Here is a 19769-nt window from a genome sequence, read left to right on the forward strand (position 1 = left end):
TTAAAACGTACGAATTGATGGTGACAGGTGCCAATTCCTACGTTAATTCTCAATATGGGTGGGTGATGAGTTGAAGAAGTTTTTTTGTCCTTGTAAATATGTGAGATTCAACTTCACCTTGACCAATCCCAATAAATGTCATTCCATTCTCCATCACCTGATTCATGCAATTAGGGCAAGCACACGGCTTCAGTGGTAACGGTGGCACTGATGATATGCTCACCACTTCTGATGATGATGCTGCTGTCGGCTGTGTGTGTGTGGCTTGGGCACCTTTGGATGACACTGAGCATGTGCCTAGTAGGATTTGTGCTACCTTTGCCGCTTTTTGTGCTGTCGTCTCTTAATTGTGGAATGTCTGGCATCCGGGGTACAACAACTATTAAATAAGAAAGTTGTAGTTGAATGAAAATTGGGAAATGAGTCCTGTTTATAAACTGAAGTAAGAACATGTTCGCAATTGGCACAGTTGTTGTCAACCCTGTTAACCTTGTCCATTGTGTTCAAATTGGATGCCCAGACGGCTACCATGCTTATGACTATTTTCAGTCATCTACCCTGGATTGTGCAGGCTGTGAGCAAAGGGAACCTTACATCTCTCTTGATTTAGAACTCGAAAATTTCCTCTAATGTGTGGATGTAGATGGTTTAAAAGGTCCTGGAAGGCTGAACTGGCCTAGTTTTCATCGCTGCTAAAGGGATCGCAAATTCGCGAAGAGTACTTGCTGAAGAGACCATTCTTACCCACATGACTTAATCCGATTTGATCCCAATAAGAATGAGACCATCTGACTTGTCCCAGTCATATGGCTTGAAATAGTCTCTTTCACTGGCTTGACATTGCTGTCTGTTTTCACTGATAGCTATTTTGCAGCGTATGAGTACGTTGTCATAAGCTGTCATCCAGAAAGTGAAAGTGACTGCGTTCCATCATATCCTGAGTAGTTATGTGTGTTGAAGGTCCAAATTCGTCCCTGCTGACTTGTGTGCGCACTGCGGGAGCCAAAAGTCCTCCTCCCACAGAGGAGGGAGTGCTCTGTACGTCCGATCATGAAGAATGAAGTTTAGGCAATGTTCCGCGGCAACCGTATTTTGCATAACCATTTGCCTATGAAGAAATGCCCATTCCCTTGAGCTATACTGTTTATTCTTGCCTTTCAGAGGTACGCCCCTAATGTCCAGACGATTGGTTCTGTGGATTTAAAGGTAGCAACAAAAGGCAGTATATTAGCAGATAAATTTGTTCTTGAGCACCGCTTTTTGGCGTTTACAATGTAATATTCTAACCTACCTTCCCCATTCTCTGACCTTCGGCACTTCGCATTTCTGACCTCCCACCCATTCGAAGCCAAAATGCAAACGCACCACTTTTGAATAATCTAATCCAAAAAAAAAATTGGAAGATAATTGTAAAGTGGCAATGGTGACAGTTCACCACAAAAAGTACCACCAGTGGGAGGAGTGCTGTTTGCCTACAATCATCACGCTCTCCTTCTCTTTGAAGCCGCGACCGTGGTTGGTGGATGACTTCTCACGATGGCTAGAACGAATTAGCAATCCGGCAGATCGACCCCGGTGTGTACTCATCTTCTGCGACAACAGCGGAGCTGATTTAATTCTCGGTGTTCTGCCTTTTGTGGTGGAGTGCTTAGACTGGGGCAGCAAGGTCATATTGACTGCAAATTCGGGTGAGTTGTTGGACCTTATTCCTTTCTGAAGTCAATTGCCAAAGTGTAAAACTCTGGGGAAAAGGTCGGTAAGGTGTCAATATCTTGCCATCAAGATGATTAAGACATCTGGAGACCGAGGCTTTCTCTATGGTTAAATGGATAACCTTAACTTTTGGAGGCCTTCCCTCTGTACTCCTCGTGGCCTCTTCCTGTGAACTTCGTTGCATGAAATCACGGACTTTATAGGCTAAAGGTGGGTGACAGCTACTCTCTACGTTTGTCTAAAGTTTAGTCCTTACACATAACTTTGACCTTCCATTCGTTTTTGTCACTTTGTTCCAAACGTTCTAGTCGGGTGTCGCCTTAATTATGAGTAACCTTTTTCGTAGAACAGGAGATTGGAGTGTTTGCCAGAAGTGGACGCAATTTCATCAACACCTTCCGGTATGAGCCATCCTTAAAAGTAGTAAAGGTGAAGATTAATAATGGGACTTGAGGAGGGCATCAACTCTCAATGTAAGAGGAAAATAGGCTGCACTTCTTACCGAATAACAATTACGATTGCACCGTACGTAAACTCATGAAGCCCCAGTTGCCATTTGGAAGTGTAATGAGGCCTTCAAAGCATCGTTTGTTCTTACTCCCTCCCTCCAGTTCCAGCAATCAACGATGTGACCTATCGTGAGCTCCTCTTCCTCCTCAACGAGGTGGCCGGACTCGAACCTCGACTTCAGCGGGCTCTGGAAGATGGCAGACTGATGTGTGTGGATAATGGTCAGAGTTCTCCGTGTTTAGATCTACGACAGACTTCACATCGTCTCGTTCAACTGGTGAAAAAAGAGAAGGTTAGATCTTCCCACCTTTGGTAATGCTTTGGTTTCTTTGAAGCGTCAGTGGAAACGATCTTGCTCCTCCCCACAAGAGGGAAAGATGTTGGATGGGTGAATACTGCAGTGCCGTCAATGTGGCGTACCTGTGTTACATACTACCGGCCATCACAACGGTACTCAAATAATTTGAAATCAACCGTAAAGATGGAATGGAAATGGTGTGGTGCTCGGCATAATCTTCCTCGCAGATTTTGGTGGATCTGTCATTCATTTTCTGGATACTGCCAGAGGCTGGAACTCATTGTATAAGTTTCAAATTACTGAACTAAGTTTTTTGGGACTCCTCTGCTACTTCTGTGGCGTTCGAATTTTTTTGTATGTTTTGCATCCTTTCACTCAGGGTTCGAATCAACCTTCCTTTGGGGCAGACGATTTTTTGCTAGGTTTCTAATGTAGGCTAATCTCGGGTCTCTATTCGTTCAAATTAGTGGATCTCACTCACAAAGTGTCCTTATAATACTTTGGTATAACGTAGTAGAGAAGGACTGGACTGCTAGAAGGATGGATGGCCTACGATAGGGGCAATGCACGACTGGCGTGTGGATGGTAATGCGGGAAATTCTGGGTTCGTCAACTGGAATGGCATTCAGCTTATCCCTCAGCTTGCGTTGGGTGTGATCTTTGAAGGTTCTGCTTTGTATTCCTCCGCAGCGATCATCACAGCGGTGGCCGACTGAGTTGGTGTCAATCAGGATGAGTGCGCGGCACGCCAAAGGGCTTCTACATCTCATAGGTTTCGATACGATTCAGCTACTATGTTGTGTCGCTTGGAGCTGAACACTACAGCGAATCTTTCTTAGGCCGATTACTTTTAATGAGAAATTAGTCCACATGTGGGCTTTCTTGGATGAAGTTGGAAAAAAGAGTTTCATTTTGGTTCCAATTTCCCTGCTCACTACCTTCCTATACAACTCAATCGTCCAGACGAGCTAGTCTCGGATTCTTTCGATATTGAAGGCATCCAATCAAGTTTGTGCAGTTTTCAGTCTGTCATTCCCAGTTGGACATAAATTTACTGTTTTACCTCCAGAAACGAATTCTCTTATCCTAGCCGCATTCCTACTTTCCCACCTCACTTTCATTCTCCAGTATCTCATAATACATCCCAGGTGGTTGTCGAATGCTGTCGACAAGAAAGGTTTCTGAGAAGATGTGGAGGATAATGAGGGTGAAGGTGTGATAGCAGCTCCCTTCCTTCCTCCTATCCTGATGTACGATACTAGGCTTATCCATAGCTTATTTTTGTAGCATGAGGCTCCGCTTTTCTTTTGACTGATCCACAGATCAGGCTCTTTCTGAAACGGTTTTTCTTGCCCTCGTTCACGCTGTGTCAAGTAGGGACGAGGTGGTGGGTGTCTTGAAAGTGTGTGGTGGGGCAGTAAGTAGATCCTTTGGAGACAGCCAGTGAAGCGCATATTTGGAGTGCAAGATTCATTTCTCATCACAGTTTCGTCCACAAGGATTTCCACTCCAATGGTGAAAGGTATGAAGAACAAGGGGATTTTTTTCTGGACTTATTATTCTCATCGGGTGATGCAAGTGAGTGGGTGCGTGCTTGCTTAACTCTTACGACTGTTCTAGTTGGTGTAAACCGGTCGGTGTCAAGAGCGTCAGTCCCAAATCGATGTGTCGATAGCATCATGCGGTCCTTCATCACCATCAAAAATCCCTACCATCGAATGAGTGAGCACTTTCTAATTCGGAGTAGTGCTTGCTGTCACCACACACCACACCTTTTTGAATATCATGAGAAGCAGACGAGATGCAAACACATTCATGAAGCCTCCTCTAATCGACATTTTATTATAATGGGGAGGGGGTTAAAAATACGGAAAAACAGTAGAGAAATTTCATACCAATGGGTTGACTTATACAACTATTCATACTGTCTCCATACAAACATTTGCAGGTACATTGCGAATCCTTACAGGTCGGAGCAGGTAATTTCATCGCGCTGCCGTTATCACTTCCACGGGCTTTTTTAGTCACCTGATAGTAACTGACCCACACACAGACGTGAATTTTTCTCTATATGGCGGTGGACATGGAGGTTATCCAACCGATGTGATTTCTGAGTTACCCACCTAGGTCTCCACGAAGTGTGCTGTAGGTAGTCCTGTTCCATTCCAGGTGGATCTAATCGTGATTGAGGGTATGGGCCGAGCCGTGCACACCAATCTCTACGCACGCTTTTGTGTAGACTGTCTCAAGGTGGCGGTGATCAAAAACTCCTGGTTAGCCTGTCGACTTGGCGGCGATCTCTTCAGTGTTATTTTCCGTTACGAGGAGTATTCCAGCGAATCCGACTCCGCTGTTGCTACAGCCGCAACTGTAAAACAAGCAGAAACTACGTGATCATTGTTTTCTTTAAACTTCTCCTCCCTATCTTTCCATAGAAAAAGCCTATTCATTCCACTTCCACTCGTGTGCCACTTACATATTTGTATTATTTAGCTGATTATAACCACTAAATTCCGTTTTTTGATATCATTGGTGTATGATCAATAAAGATGTTTTATGGTGGATGGGTTTCTTACTGATCGGGTGGGGGCCTATTAGCATGACCTAGAGGCCGTGCCGCAGAGTGGTGGGAAAAGGGTCAGCAGACCGATATGCTCAGGTAGCTTAAGGAGAGGTTGGACAGGATCAAATCTCCAGACAGCTCTCTTCACCCTTTGCCATCTCCGGTGGTCTCCTCGACCAACCTCCCATGTCAGCCATCATGACGTAGTCAGTGTTATAAAAACCAACCACAGAAACGAGAACACCAGTCATTGAACATTCTTGCATGCGAGAACATTTGGTCTTCAGAATTGCTTATGTGTCTCGAGAATACCGCCGTATCTGAAATCACGTCCCTCTTGTGGAAGGGAAAAGGAAAATGCGCTGACTGCGGCACACAACCGGATCGTGCTCCTGCACGTGAGCACTCTCTAGTCAAGGAAATTGGCCTAGAAGGAGAGACGTTTAAGAAAAGCAGTTAATCTCACGGAGTCAATATTTCGCGCCTATTTTACTTGGTTGCTGGGCTCGTATTTCAGTACTAAATCAGTGCTGCCGAGCCATCCATCCGGGTTCCATTCAGCTAGTAGCCGTGGTGGTACCACCCCCTCATCTGATAAACATCCTTAGCTGCATAATTGGCCTCCCAAACAATCGACGTGTGGCGTCTCTCTAGTTTTTAACAGCCCTTTTAAGGAACAAAAGATTCGGGTAAGTATCAGTGTTGGACGTCGTTTTAGGTCTTCCGTTAGGCGTCTCCGCATGTTCACCCAGCTGCATCAGATGTTCTTTTCTGTATTGTCCAGTTTTGGTATTCTGCCGTACTTTTGGGCCAAGTTCGTCTGTCGTTAGCGTCCTGAGTCCTAAATGGAGGACGATACATTAATACTGCGCAGAGGGGCTGGAGGACTACTACCAGCATGCCGCAGAGCAGAGGCACAACCTTCGAAGAGTGAAGTGGGCACGCAGTTGGGCGAGCAAGTGAACAATATATCAAACCGCCACAGTAGCGCCATTTGGGTAAATGTGAGGCGCCAGACTTTGACGATTTACTGCAAACTCGTTTTGCGTACTGGGATCTATACTTGTAATTTATCAATAGCGTCCCGACGTACGGTAGGGCATACGGCTGCCGGCCTGGACCTGAGGTGCAATGGTGGAGCCCCCAAGTGGCCCGTTACCAAAACTGGGAATTGAACAAACAATTAATGCATCACAATGTCCACTGGAGAATTTAATGATCGCACCACATCAACGATGGTGCGGAATTTCTTCACGATGACCTACTCTTTCTCTAGAAAACATAAATACGAAGGGCTACTGAAGTATGCAAGTACGGTGCTCGTGACACGAATTTCCATCCGCAACTTCCGATTGATTGGCTGCCAGACGACACCTGGATTAGCCAACAATGTAGACAAAGGATGCTTGTAGTGGCAAAATTAGTTTATGGGTAACCATAAATAAACTTCAGTGGTTCGTATTTTGCTTCCGTAATTCTCCATGTCGAGCTAACAAAGTAGGGGAAATATTATCTCCACAGTAATAACATCAGGATTTACCAAAAAGGCCTTTGGTCTGTAATCTCCTTTGTTGCATAATCCAGTCTTTAGGAGCGTTTAAAGATTTAGTGGCAGAATAAGTGAGCAGAACGAGCTCGAGAGCGAAGATGACCGCGCTGAGCGCCACCCGGGCGGACGGACTAAATGGCAGACAGACGATTGATAGTAGGAGTGTGTGCTTAAACAAATTGGTCCCAAATTCAAAAGCATCAGAAAATTTGTCTTGGGCTCTCTGCAAGCGGTGGTAACTAATCTTCAATACAGTACTTCCAAATTGTTGATTATTTCGAAGAGAAGCCAGCTGCCTAGGCGGATCGGGTATCTTTTTTGAAATTCAGCACTTATTTTATTTATTTACAAAACAAACAATCATCCAAACTTTCTAAATGGATGTAAATTAAAAAGGCTGTCTTTTTCTGCCTCTTTCGTCGGATTTATTAACAATAAAATTGCCATTTGGGCTCCCAATTTCGACTGTCTGCCTTCTCCTATAGCCTTGGTTTCTCGAATTAATCATTTCGCACTTAGTTGGACCCCACAAATGGAACGACTATTTATGCCCCAGCACATGGTTGGTTGAATGCCTCTTTTAGGAGAGAGGAAATATACCTCGAACCTTCTAATTTATCGCTACCCAATGCAACATCTTCTCCTTTAGCTAGTCTCCCCGTTCCATTGGTATGAAGGCCGAGGTGAACCAGGGAAATACCGAGCCTTCTCTGCATTGCTTCTTCTTGCCTTAATTCATTCCATCCTTCTGCACTTTGACGCCACAAAACAGATTATGAGGAATTTGATCCTCAGAGGCACTGTTTAGATCAGAGGTAAGAGAACAATTTGCTCAGATAGTAAGTCATAGGACAAAGTCCATCACATGGCAAATGAATGGAGGGGCGTTTAAGATTACCGAAAATTAGCAGTAATGTGGGCCAAAGTCTGGAACCTTCGGGGTTATTTTTAGACACAGAATGTCACAGTAAAAATTTGATTAGTGCACTTCATTGGAACATTAAAACTGGATTGATAAGTTTTAACTAAAAAAGCAGATTTGAGGTATAACATTTCCGAATAGTCTGGCTTCAGTTGTTTTATCTTTCCGTTAAACCATCGGCCTGTTAGACCCGCTTCGTAGTCTGTAACTGCCGTTGCTTGGGTTACCCTCTCTGATTGATTTGTGTCAAATGTGGAACAAAAGCATTTTTATTTCCGGTGGTGTGTGATGTGGCAGTAACTATTTCAAACACGCAATCTTCATCTTGAGAGTGAACCACGCGGTCGACTTATGATTGGGATAAATGATGACAAATTGCCCTCAAGTCGGCTAGTAGATTATTTCGAGATTAATCGTGAAGTAAAAGGGAGTAATATTTGAAATAGAATACAAAGATAGAGGAATCTGATGGTTAAATGGATATAATGGGTTCCGTTGCTGGATGAACTTGTCAAATGAAGATGATTGCTCAATTTTTTCCTCCTGGACGATGTCATGCCGTAGATGATCACCATCCCTTCTGTCCATTTATTTCCTAACTCAAGCATTCATCACCAACCTTGGGAGAACTCAGGAGTCTGTATTGGTGGACCCAGTCAAAGTGAGCCAAATGTTGAGTCCAAAGTCTAAATACCGGTCGCAAGCTTCAAAACAGGAAGCTCTATGCTATGAATGGCTGAATCTGTCAAGGTTTACAAAGGAAGAGTTTATGCAATCTTGCATCAATCAGCCCATTCTACAGTGACGTCAGACTTGAACAATTTGGAAAGAGCCATTATGTCGGAACGGGTGTCATCTCCCCTACGTTCCACATCTCATGTTATATTGTAGGTGCTACTTTTAAGAGAAGGATTATTATTGTGCTTCCCTAATTCTCTGTTATTCCAACAATCTAAGGGTGTGGATTTATGGGCGTCAATTGAATGGAGGAAGTCGGTTTAGAGTTCCACCTATCAAATAGTGAAAATGCAACCAATGGTTAAAAGGTCTTATGACTAATCTGTATAAAGTCAGGCTCCATGAATGCTGCGGTTTGGGACCTTTATTTGGTGTGTATTTTTGATGTTGGACTATTAAGAAAATGTAACGATTCACCAATCCCGACTCTGCTCTCAATGGTAGTACAACGGTAAGTTGGTTTGTCGGGGAGGTGCGTTTGAATTTCGCCTAACACCAAATCAAGTACCTGAAGCTTCTTAAAACATTGTAACCGCAGAACTAGTCCCTGATGCAATATAAGATCTGTTTTCACCTCCAAACAAACTTGCGCGAATTTTTCACCTGGTCCTAACCACCTTCCTCTCTACCCTACTTTTAGTCCCCAGCTGCTTATTCGGGTTCGCCAGTGACTGTCCAATGAAAGTGGTAAGGCAGGTATTGGAGGAAATGCGGAGGGTGAGGTTGGGGAAGCGGTGTTAGCTCTCTCCCACTCAAATGTGTGGTACCGGGTCTTCTCATAGGTCAGCTTTTCAATGTGGCATGAGTTCTTGTCTTTTTCCAAAAGAACGTACCAACACTCTCCCATTCCCTTCCAACATCTCTGGGAGCAAGCCATATGATTGCAAACCACCACTTCTTCTTCACTCCTGCCCTGTCGGCAAGGTTGCCACAGGTGACAGCCATCATGAACGTCAGCACCTCGGTGATCTTGTCACCCTATTTAGGACGTTGGTCTGACATCCATGGTGTTTCCTCACACCTTTTGACGGCTCCTCTTCTCAACTGGCGTCCAAAATGTCAATGCCATTTGTTATTTCAGTGCTGCTTTGTGACACATACCTGTCAAATTATTGGCTGCAAAGTAAACTGCACAACCACCTACCGCTTTAAACGAAATCTGGTAAACTTTTCATCGTTTCCTACCGTAAAGTGGTTACTTTTAAAATAATGGCCAAAATCGGGCACAAAATGTGAGTGGACTCCTTTGCTGCTCAAAAAAGTATCAATTTGCGCAGGAATAAAGCAACAGCAGAAAACGCATTGTGCAGCCTACGTGTTTCCCCATAGTTTCGAGCGTGGGGCGGGAAACTCGCCCTGCGCAACAGTCGAGCATTGCCCCGCCGTACCTTCGTGTCGCTAACGTCTCAACTCACGGAATGTCGGCGCTCATTTTTACAATCAGTAGATTGAAAGAATTTTATCAATCATTGGTCTCCACAGCACCTCTTAGCCAACTTGAAAGGTTTGCTCTTTCCCTATTTTGTTAGAATATCACCAGAGAGGTGGTACTAACATGTGGTCCCGACGCATGGATAAATACGTGTTCATTCAAACGCACGGAACCGCTGGATAATTAGAAGGTTATACAGGAAATATTGCATAACCAACATGAAATCTGCTTCAAGGCATTTACTTATTTCCTGACTTTTGGCTTAGAGTCGCTAAAAAGGTTAAGGCTTCACTTCACTGCCCATCCTCGCATAATCCTTGTTTCAAATTCACCGAGCTGCGGAAGCCAACGCATGAAGAAGTTACACGAGTTTTTGGTTTTCTTCACCCTACCGAACGGGTAACTCGCATTTCCAACATGCAGCCTCAGAAAAACCTCCATTGACGATTATCTTAAAACTTCTACAATCGCTGCTAGTTCTCGATCATCCTGGAAATCTCACTCCTACTCTCTCCCTTCTGATTTTCTGGGATTACGTTCAGTCATGCTTCACTACACTCTAAGCCTAGGGTCAATCCATTACTGTAAATATGCATGAGTGAGCCGACTGAGTGACCAGCCGCAGACAGTCCATGATTCAGCCCTCTGCACCCCCCACCAATCACAAGTAGGCCCGTACTTGCATGTCACATCTCCGTGTTGACTCACCTGCATTTATCAAGGAAGACCTCTACCCTAAAGTTTGCCCATTGGCAACCTGGTTGGTAGGTACGATGGGAGAAAAAGAAACCTAGTCTACAACACCTTTGTTTCGTGTGAGGGGATAAAGTGGCTGCTACTCGAACATCCTTCGGATGCTTTACGGTATTGCGAGGTGGATAAATTCTACTAGCCTGGGAAAAGGAACGCGAAGAGACAAAATCCTGCCATAAAGTGGGATCAACTGTAAACCAACCAAATTTTATAGAAAGGCAAAGGGGCTTTAAAGCTGAATTTCCCCATGCTAAGCGTTTTTCCTGGCGTCTTGCACTATCTCACCGTCTCTTTGATGAGGACCCACACCCTGCAAGACGTATTTAGGGGGAAATGCTCTCAATGAGAGAGTGCCACCTTTTTTGCATACATAAGTAAAAAAGTGTCACATGATGACTTTCAAGAACCCTGATGAAGGTATGCAAATTTTCTCACCTCCGCCTATGTACGGTGAAGGTCGCTTCATTCTTCACAAGGGGCAAAGGATCTCGGATGAATTCTACCGGGTGACCATTAGTGTAGAGACTCGAGTAATCTTTTGAACGGTCTCATTAAGTTAGAAATTGTTTATAATGGAGTCGTGATGGGAGGGTTCTTCCACCTAGTGACCCGCACTCTGAAGATAAGTAGATTAGTTCGCATCATCTCGGCTACGCCAGAGATCCATTGTCTCAGACTGGATCTCATGTCAGGTTCGTTGCACAGCTAGGAACTTCTCACTGTAACCTGGAATTGGTCCACCGTATTGTGTGTTGTGCATTTGCCACCTGTCCACGCCGTTAGGTCCTTAGGGTTTCGAGGTGGTCAGCTTAACTGATTTCGCTTTAAAACGGAATTTGCTCTTCGAATTTTGCACAAGATTTTGATCATTTAGTTTTGCACAGATGACACAAACAGTGTGGCCTGCAAATGAATGAGTAACGTGAAGCAGGGACGATGATAAAAAAGTAGACTCGAAAAACAGTTTCAACTCAAAGGTGAAATATCAGATAATCAGAAAGGGGATGTGGGGCTTTAGCTAAAACTCGCTTCACTAACTCGTTAAATATTAAAGAAATTCACTAAAGTCGATGCTTCGAATACATCCGTTAGGAGAGCAAATATGAGTCCTTCCACCCCACCTTGTGGCCTCTACTACTTTCCACTCTCTCTCTTACTTTATATCCCAAAACGTCGGTTGAATAATTTAAGCTCGTCTAGTTTATGATACTTGTTTACTTTGGTTTTTAAAGTGTGAAAACCTTTGTTGTATAGCATTCGGAGTAGAAGCTCTATCGGAATGCGATCGCAGAACCTGCCACCCAGAAGTCAAACAACTTAAAATCATGGCTTAAAAATGAAAAATCACGTGGTGCAATTACCGTAGGCAACTATGAGATTTATGTGGGAGGGGGGGGGGGGTAAGTTTTTATACCCACATCAGTTGAAAATGCCGTGGACGCCAAGCAAATGAGTTTTACCTACATGTATTACCAACAGACGACTGATAATGGAGCTTAAATGCTACTTTTTTTTCCACTGGCTTCACATATACCCTGAAATCCCATGGAGGGTTCTGGATTGCATGCCAACTGGAAGGCTTGGGGTCAGAAATGACTTTTGTATTCCAACGTAAAGCTGACAACAATACCTCCGGTTGGCCTCAAACGTTCCCCTCACTCTCTCACTCCGCTCCGCAAAACACGCAATAATTGCTTCCCAAAGGGTCATGTTCGCTTTGCGTGTGGTAGGTTGACAGACAAAGTCGTTCATTACAACTGAGGTCTTTCTGCTCGATGCTACTTGACGCAAGTTGCTGTGACCCAAGACTTTTTCATGAGTAGCATGGGTGGGAGGTAGTGTCTCTCGCCATCCCTTAGATTCCCACCGTAGCTACTACCCTTTCTTGACATTGGGCACGCAAAATGTGCATATGGAATAGACAGTAGAGTAATAAATCTGGCATAAAAGGTAGACCTATGTAATTAGGACTGGGTAGGAGCTCCTTGGGACAAAACGCTGCATAAAAAGTGGCAATCTGAGTAAGCTTGTATCTGTTTGAGAATGAATGATGCACTTTGACAGCGATTCTTTCATTGAGGAAGCAGTTTTTGAAAGCTTTCGGCAGTAACTAACCTTCTATTCCGATAACTTACATCAACTCATCCCGTTACTGTTATTTCGTTTTTTACGACTAATCACTTCCTTCAAAACTAGGTTACAAGGTGTCACAACGATGCCTTTAATGAAGGAGGCCTCTAAATGATTGGTTCCAACTACCAATCGCATTTAAGGTTGATCAATGAAGACCAATGAAATGAAGCGACGTTATTGATTTGTTAAATACGAAGACGTTAGAGAGGTCCCCTTATGGATCACTGAATGTGAAGGCTTGAAGAGTTATCTTGGAGTTATACAACGTCAGATGGATTTCATGTTGAAATAGCCGAAAAAGTTGAGATAACTGTTGTTAAACCTAATTAAGTGAACTAATTCCTTTTTAAGTAAGGCTAGGAAGAACTTCATGGCAATTTGTGTCCGTTGTTTATTTTTTTATTAGAAGTACTCCTAGCCCAATCACAATCCATCTGTTTATGTGCTAAAAAAGATGGGCTAACCTCTGTCAATATTTAAAGATTTCACCTTATTTTAATTGGTTTTTTTTTGGACCAAACAAGAGCAGACAGGAAAAGCTAACTAAACCATCAAATTGTCTGGTCGAGTATGTACTATGTAAATCCCCTCCTCGTGAATGGGTATAAAAGGGCATTTCGAGTGATTAAGTCCAGTGAGATGGATTACTAAAAATTAATGCTTTAAAAGTTCATTTTGACAACCCATCCAATCTGGTCATGCCTGGCTTGCGTCTCTCTCGATAAGGCACACTACCACACGTCGTTGTCTCATTCTTCGCGAATATTTCGTTATTTTGTCATTTTGGCGCAAATTTTTAAATAAAATAGCAACCTGATTCTGCTTCATTTTGCAAGATCTGCAGCCCAACTCAGCTAGGCGGAAAGATGAATACGCAGGTGAAAGATCGATAGGACGATCGATTGATCGATCCAGTCGTTGATCAACCGATTTTTACGTGATTAACAAGACCTGACTAGATTTCACCCAACTCAGAATAGCATGATCAAATTGCATTCTTAGCAGGCAAACTCAACCTTCTTCTTAATAAGATGTAAAGATCCTCTGATGGAAATCTGTTTGATCCAACTTTAGTGATATTCAACTAGATAATTACGCAGTTAGCATCGTCGCCGATTAACTGTCGTCAACATTCCAGAAAAATGTGATAACTTCGGTTTCAAATTACCTCAAGTTATATTAACCATCCAAAAGCATTCCATGTTTCTAATAATGACATTTAACGAAACTTACGCTTGAGTGAATAAAATTGATAGCCCTAGATTCCTGTTCTTCTTTATCAAAACTCCTACACGTTAGAGCGCTAGATGGCATAAAGAAATGAGAGGAAAAATGTGCTACGTCAATTGGTGCATTCGCCAGGAAAGTAAAAGTGGTTTGATAAATTGCCACGGTAACCATTTGAGGACAAAGAAGCAGGCTGCTGACTTATTTCTCTTTTGATTAGTTGGAAATCTACTAGACCAATCATATTTGCACCAATCAGCACTCCAACTGCTGCCCTTTTTGTTAGCTGATTGGCTGTCTGCAACTGTGCTGTCTGGAAGGAGGTATTTAGTGTTTCATTTGCTTCTACCGGTTCCGCGTAGCGCTGAGTTGAATGGAATTTGCATTTATATGGCTCTGGCACAACGAGGGGATGCACTAAACCGTTCCAAATTAAAAGGTCACTTGGAGGCGCATCGTCAGAGCAGTTCCAGTGGGCAGATCACCTGTTTTGTCACCCAGCCGGACAATGTCGTCCTCCACGTTGATGTGGATGGTAAAGCGAAGGGTCAGGAAGTCTTGAATAAGGTGCCTGATAGTTTTGCTATCACGTTTAACCTTATGGAAGCCTCTGTCTAGACGGTTTTTGTCTACTTCAAGATCTGCACGCTCTTGGGGATTCAGGATGAAGCAGACTACTTTGGTCTGCAATATGCCCTCTCGAAAGGCGATTTAATTTGGCTCAACATGCGAAATCGACTTTCTAAGCAAATTCCTGGTAGTCCTCCGTTCAAACTCTTCTTCAAGGTCAAGTATTTTGTGCCCCCTTACAATCTGGTGCTGGAAGAGACTAAGTAGGTGTTCTTTGGAACCGCATTTTTCCTTCCATCCATTAAGTTGAGTAGATTTTATTTGCATTCATTGCTAAAAATCTTGATTTTCTTGTAAGGAAGCGACAGCAAAACATATCTCTTACACCGGAAATTATTTGTTTTTTGCTGTTAAAATTCACTTTAAATCGTTAGTTGGTTGAACTTAAAAGCTCATTTTGACTCCGAATAGGGCTTTAAAGGGCAGTTTAAATACTTCAAAACGGTATTTAGTCCAAAAATTCGTCTCATGCATGTCTTTTTTTTGAATTTACTAATTCATTTGTATTTTGCCCCGTTAACTTCTGGCATAGACTTAGTGATTTGACTTGGTGTTTCCCCTTACAAAAATCCACAGGGTCTCGAGCGAAACCATTTTGGCATTTCTTAAGAAAAGAAGCAATGCAGGATGTGGCTTGTCGGAATGCCTCTCGTCTATGGTTTATGCATTCAGATATAAAATCAAGGCTCAAACTCCGACAGTTAGATGCCACCTGTTTATTAAGGCTCAACCTTACAGTCATCCCTTGCAGTTAGCCTTTATATTGAAGTAGATTAAATTAAAGCGCGAAACTTGTCTGCGTTGGATTAATAATGCAAAAGAAGGTCTTAAAACATACCCCGACGGTTGAAAATTTATTCCTGAAGGAGGCTTTTCTTAAGACGTATCGTATTTCTTTCCACGTTCCACCTGCCGCTTTCCTTAAGGGGGTGCCACATTCTCGTCTTCAAAACTCGAGACTGTGGTACTTCTTTCTTTTAAATAAGTTGTAAATGGTTTACGATTTCCTTTTTTTAAGTAAACAGAGCATCTGCAAATGGAATATGCTTATTTCTATTCCCTCGTCGATATCAAGTTCGTATATCCGGTGAATTCCACGGCCGAATTAATAATTTTCTGTCTGAATTTGCGAGACCTCTCGATATTTTATCATCAGAAATAAAGATGGTTGATTTTACCTTAATCAAATATATATTTTATCCAAAAATAATCTCGAAGCATATTTTAATGTCGGAAATGACAACTCGTTTAGAGAATTTAAAGCTCACCTTTTTAGTGAACCATTCTGAGGAATTGTCTATTTTATTTTTGTTAATCTATCAGGATATTGTACTTATATTTATTTGTATTTTATTCATTCTCGCAAAAGTACTTCTGTAAAATAATAAACTGCAATGATAAAGTGCCAAAGTTGTCTCTAGCCAGGCATTAAATCTTCAGACTTTTGAAGTACTGCACAAAAGGCTGAAGTTTTTATAGAAGCTTGGAAAGTTTCAAGGGGAGAAGCTTTCTTTTAAGCTTTAAACCATGTGATTCTATGCTAAATTTCTTTGTTGTACTGGCACGTTTTTTCCCTCCGATTGAATGAGTTTCGATGCGCATTTTCCCGCCTCTACAAAATTAGTATCCGTCAGACTATGCTAAAAACAGTGAATTCTATGGTCAAATTTTTTCCCACTTAACTTTCATCCAGGTACTTGAAGATTCCCTTCATCTTAATTTTCTCCTGTATCTCTAGCCAACTTGCTTCACTTCGTCTATCAACCTCCCGACATTATTTTCTCGCATTTCAACTCGTCATGATGGTACCCAAATCCAATTTTATTAATTTCCTTCTGAAATAAAAAAAAGTTATCTCAAAGCTACCCGGATGCTGTGAGCACGAAGTAAATACTACACTGAATAGTCTAAAATATCATGCTAGATTTCGTATTCTTTCACGTATCCTATCATCTAGATACCTTAATTTGCCTATTTGAGGCATCAATTTTACCTCAGCATCGTCAGTTGGCAAAAGGGAGGGAACATATGGGAAACCACATTCTAATCTCATCTCTACCTGACATTACAAAGTGACTAAGGTCATTGGGATTTAGCCACCATCTTGAATCCCTTGGCCCGGGATTCATGAGAAGGTGGAAGATGGACCAAAATAAGCAACTTTGCACCCCAAGCTTAGAACATCCATGCTCATTCTAAGACAGGAACATTCAACGGATATCCCTCTTCGGAGACTTCACATTCGAGTACTTCCTTAAATCACCAACCCCATCTAACTGCTTCTTTTCTGTCAGCCATTTACAGAAAATGGTAACTTTTTTTAAAAAGGTGGTTTAACGATAGTAATCCTTTTTAACCAAGTTTCCAGGCTCAGAATGGTCATATTTGAACGCCCTTTTAAATAGCATACCCCGGACATAAATTCCTCCCTAACGTCAATTATTATCCGATGATGGAATGCAGAGTAAAATGCAAAATCGGATGCTGAGGTCGCTCCTAATTACTTAGATGTCCTGGATCAAAACATTTCCGTTTAAATACATCATTGAACCTTTATGTGTCGAAGGCCAGACAGCAGTTGACTGAAATATATTTACTTGATAGTTCTTGCTAAGATACAATTTAAAAGTATGCAAAAAAAAATCATGCCCTTTTCTTTTCTTGAGAAGAAAGATCTGCAGAGGGAAAGTCATGTTTTTTCTTTACTCAAAACGCAAGACCTAACACTGTAAATTCTCGTCGTGGGAAGACCTCATGCCGCGTACCTTGGGGAGAGAAAGGAGACACTGCTCCATCTTCAGAATTCCTGTGATGTTCTTCTAGGTAATGCTTACCATTTTTTACAGCCATTGGAAAATCCCATGACTTTGTGAAGAATCGAGCGGGTAACTGAGACACAAAAGTACAGTGGCAAATGAGATGGAAAGTGCGGATTAAATTGGTTGCTTCAATGACGCAAATGTTGCATAAAAGTGGAATTCGTGACTAGCTTGTGGCTCGTTGGGAAAGGCCGTTATATAGTAGCCTATGATGGTGGTGATTTCATCGAAGAGGATATTTTAAGTACCTTTCGTAATGAAAAACCTATGAAGTTATGCTAGTTACCTTATAAATGACTTGGATCAGGCAATTCATGTTCAGAGGCATTTCTTGGTCCTATTTCCTAGCCACCAATCACACCTCACCAACATCCATTAGCTGAAGGCGCAAAGCGGAGAAGCATCAGAAAATTGCCTGATAGCATCACCTCTGATTATCCAGATGCCATTGGCTTCCTTCAAATCGCTATTCTAGACATCAGAAGCTCCCCAACCCCGTCAGTTAGCAGGTGGGACTAGCCGGCATAGGGTAAAATTTATTCCGGCATCATCTCTGACAAGCAAGATGCTATTAGCATACTATTCTTTTATAGCTGATTTACCAAATCCATTATCCTCAATGCCATTTCTTAACAAAAGATGGGAGGCGATTGGCACCGACCAAATATACACATTTTGCACATTCACATTTGCCCGTTTTTTTAATCCTTCATTGTAGACAACGATTTCATGATTGCATCCATTATTTGAATGTGGAAAGTGGAAGGTGCCTGGAAAATTGTACCCTAGCATTTCCTTTGGAGCACAATTCAGAAAGCTTGTATTTAGACACTTTTTTGAATCCCATTAGCATTGACTTAGTAACAGGTGAAAACTCGAGGGCATATGAAGTACTCCATTCTAACGTCAGCCTTAAGTGACTGGTCGCTCTGGTTCAGAAAAGTCACATTTAGTCAGACCTTTGAATCTCCCATAGTAGTCATCAGCTTAGCTTAAACCCCTTCAGTCATTCCAGGATGGATAGAAGAGTACTCAACGAGCTCCAGAAAGGTTTATTCTAGTAGCCTTTTCAAGCTCTTATTCCACGGTTAATATTCATCCTTTGGGTCCATTTATTTAAAATTTTCCAGCAACATTAAAACCTATTGTTGAATCCTCCTTTCCCAGACACCAGTTCTACCTTAACGCCGTGCAGCAGTTAAAACTGGGTCTCTGGGACGCTGAGACCTCTCTCGAGCTGCAATCCCGTCTCATCGCACTCATGACATACGTCCAATTCGGCAGTTTTAACTCTGCTACCACACCGTGTAAATACGCCTGTTTCTGGTCCGATCGTCGTGCCGAGATTCCTCACGAAGTAATCTCCATGGCTGCCACCTTCCATCGCCAACTAACTGGGATGTCAGTGCGTGCAGCACAATATGAATTGTTGCGGACAACTCACGAGGAGGTGCCTGCTTTTGGGGTCTACTTCTATCAAATACTCGACATGTTTGGACGCCGACTGCTTATGGGTGTTGGACCGGAGTTTGTGGCGTTGTGTCAGACGGATTTCAGTTTTATAGAGAGGTGAGACAGTCCATTATCTTCCTTTTTATTCTCCAAAATATTTTTGAATGAAAAATATTCAAGGCTTGAAATCAAGGATTTCTATGTGCGTCTACACCATTGATTTGATTAGATTGGTGACCTGAAAGTGAAGTCTGAAGCGATTAATAAATACTCGAAGGTGAATCTGTGTTATGACTAAGCAGGCTGTTTCTACTCCGACGTTTGCTCATGGATTTATGGTAGGAGTTATGTACATTTAGCAATTTAGATTTGTTTTAAATCGCTTGAGGCGCATATATCCACCTTATCCTCCCGCGAAAAATGCTTTCAACACAGCATTATTAACTACCTTGGTGTCAGATCAGGTCTGTCTTCTACGCGGATTGTAGTTCGTCTGTGATCAAGATTAAAACTTTCTACTGGAACAGAATTTCACAAATTCATCTTTCGCCAATGGTCAAGCATCTCGTTTCCACGCAGGAAATAATAGTCAAGGTGGATGTTTGATGAGCAAAATATGTTTCAAAAATATTGACGGTGATATTTTACATAAAAAATTTCGTTTGCCTGTTAAGACACCCCCATTGCTGGTATCCTTGCGGTATAAATCAGATAGACAGCGTCAGTTTTTCATCCGTACGGTCCTCCTTATCAGCATAGCTAACAATTCCCTCCCATTGGCAATCCCCGTATTATACAACTCCGATTTAGGAACCGAGATCCATCCCGATTTTGGAATAATAAAAATTTTACGTAGCACTTATTATAGGGCATTTGAAAAGGTGCGATACTTGGTGGTGAATAAGTCAAAGGTGAATACGTGATATTGCGAAAGACTCTCCATTCTTGTCAATAGACAATTACTGGTATTACGCTGTTTCGAGGAACACCATCCAATAGTGCATAAGATGCAAGACAAATTCGTAATCCT

The 19769-nt window shown here is 42.4% G+C and overlaps 2 protein-coding genes across 2 annotated transcripts; both read left to right on the top strand. All coding sequences in view use genetic code 11, as the record gives it.

The window, feature by feature from the left end:
- Positions 1 to 450: 450 nt before the first annotated feature.
- EGR_08532 (Pantothenate kinase 4) lies at positions 451 to 5544 on the top strand (the record flags this gene model as incomplete). Its single annotated transcript, XM_024497781.1, has 4 exons — positions 451 to 574; positions 2331 to 2515; positions 4470 to 4500; positions 5372 to 5544. 4 exons carry the CDS (start codon positions 451 to 453, stop codon positions 5542 to 5544), a joined length of 513 nt encoding a protein of 170 aa, XP_024347817.1.
- Positions 5545 to 14228: 8684 nt separating this feature from the next.
- Positions 14229 to 18860, top strand: EGR_08533 (E3 ubiquitin-protein ligase MYLIP; the record flags this gene model as incomplete). Its single annotated transcript, XM_024497782.1, has 3 exons — positions 14229 to 14405; positions 14478 to 14671; positions 18455 to 18860. The coding sequence occupies 3 exons, from the start codon at positions 14229 to 14231 to the stop codon at positions 18858 to 18860; spliced, it is 777 nt and encodes a 258-aa protein (XP_024347818.1).
- Positions 18861 to 19769: the final 909 nt, after the last annotated feature.

This window comes from Echinococcus granulosus, assembly GCF_000524195.1.
Source record: "Echinococcus granulosus chromosome Unknown EG_S00109, whole genome shotgun sequence".
In the NCBI taxonomy this organism is placed as follows: domain Eukaryota; kingdom Metazoa; phylum Platyhelminthes; class Cestoda; order Cyclophyllidea; family Taeniidae; genus Echinococcus; species Echinococcus granulosus.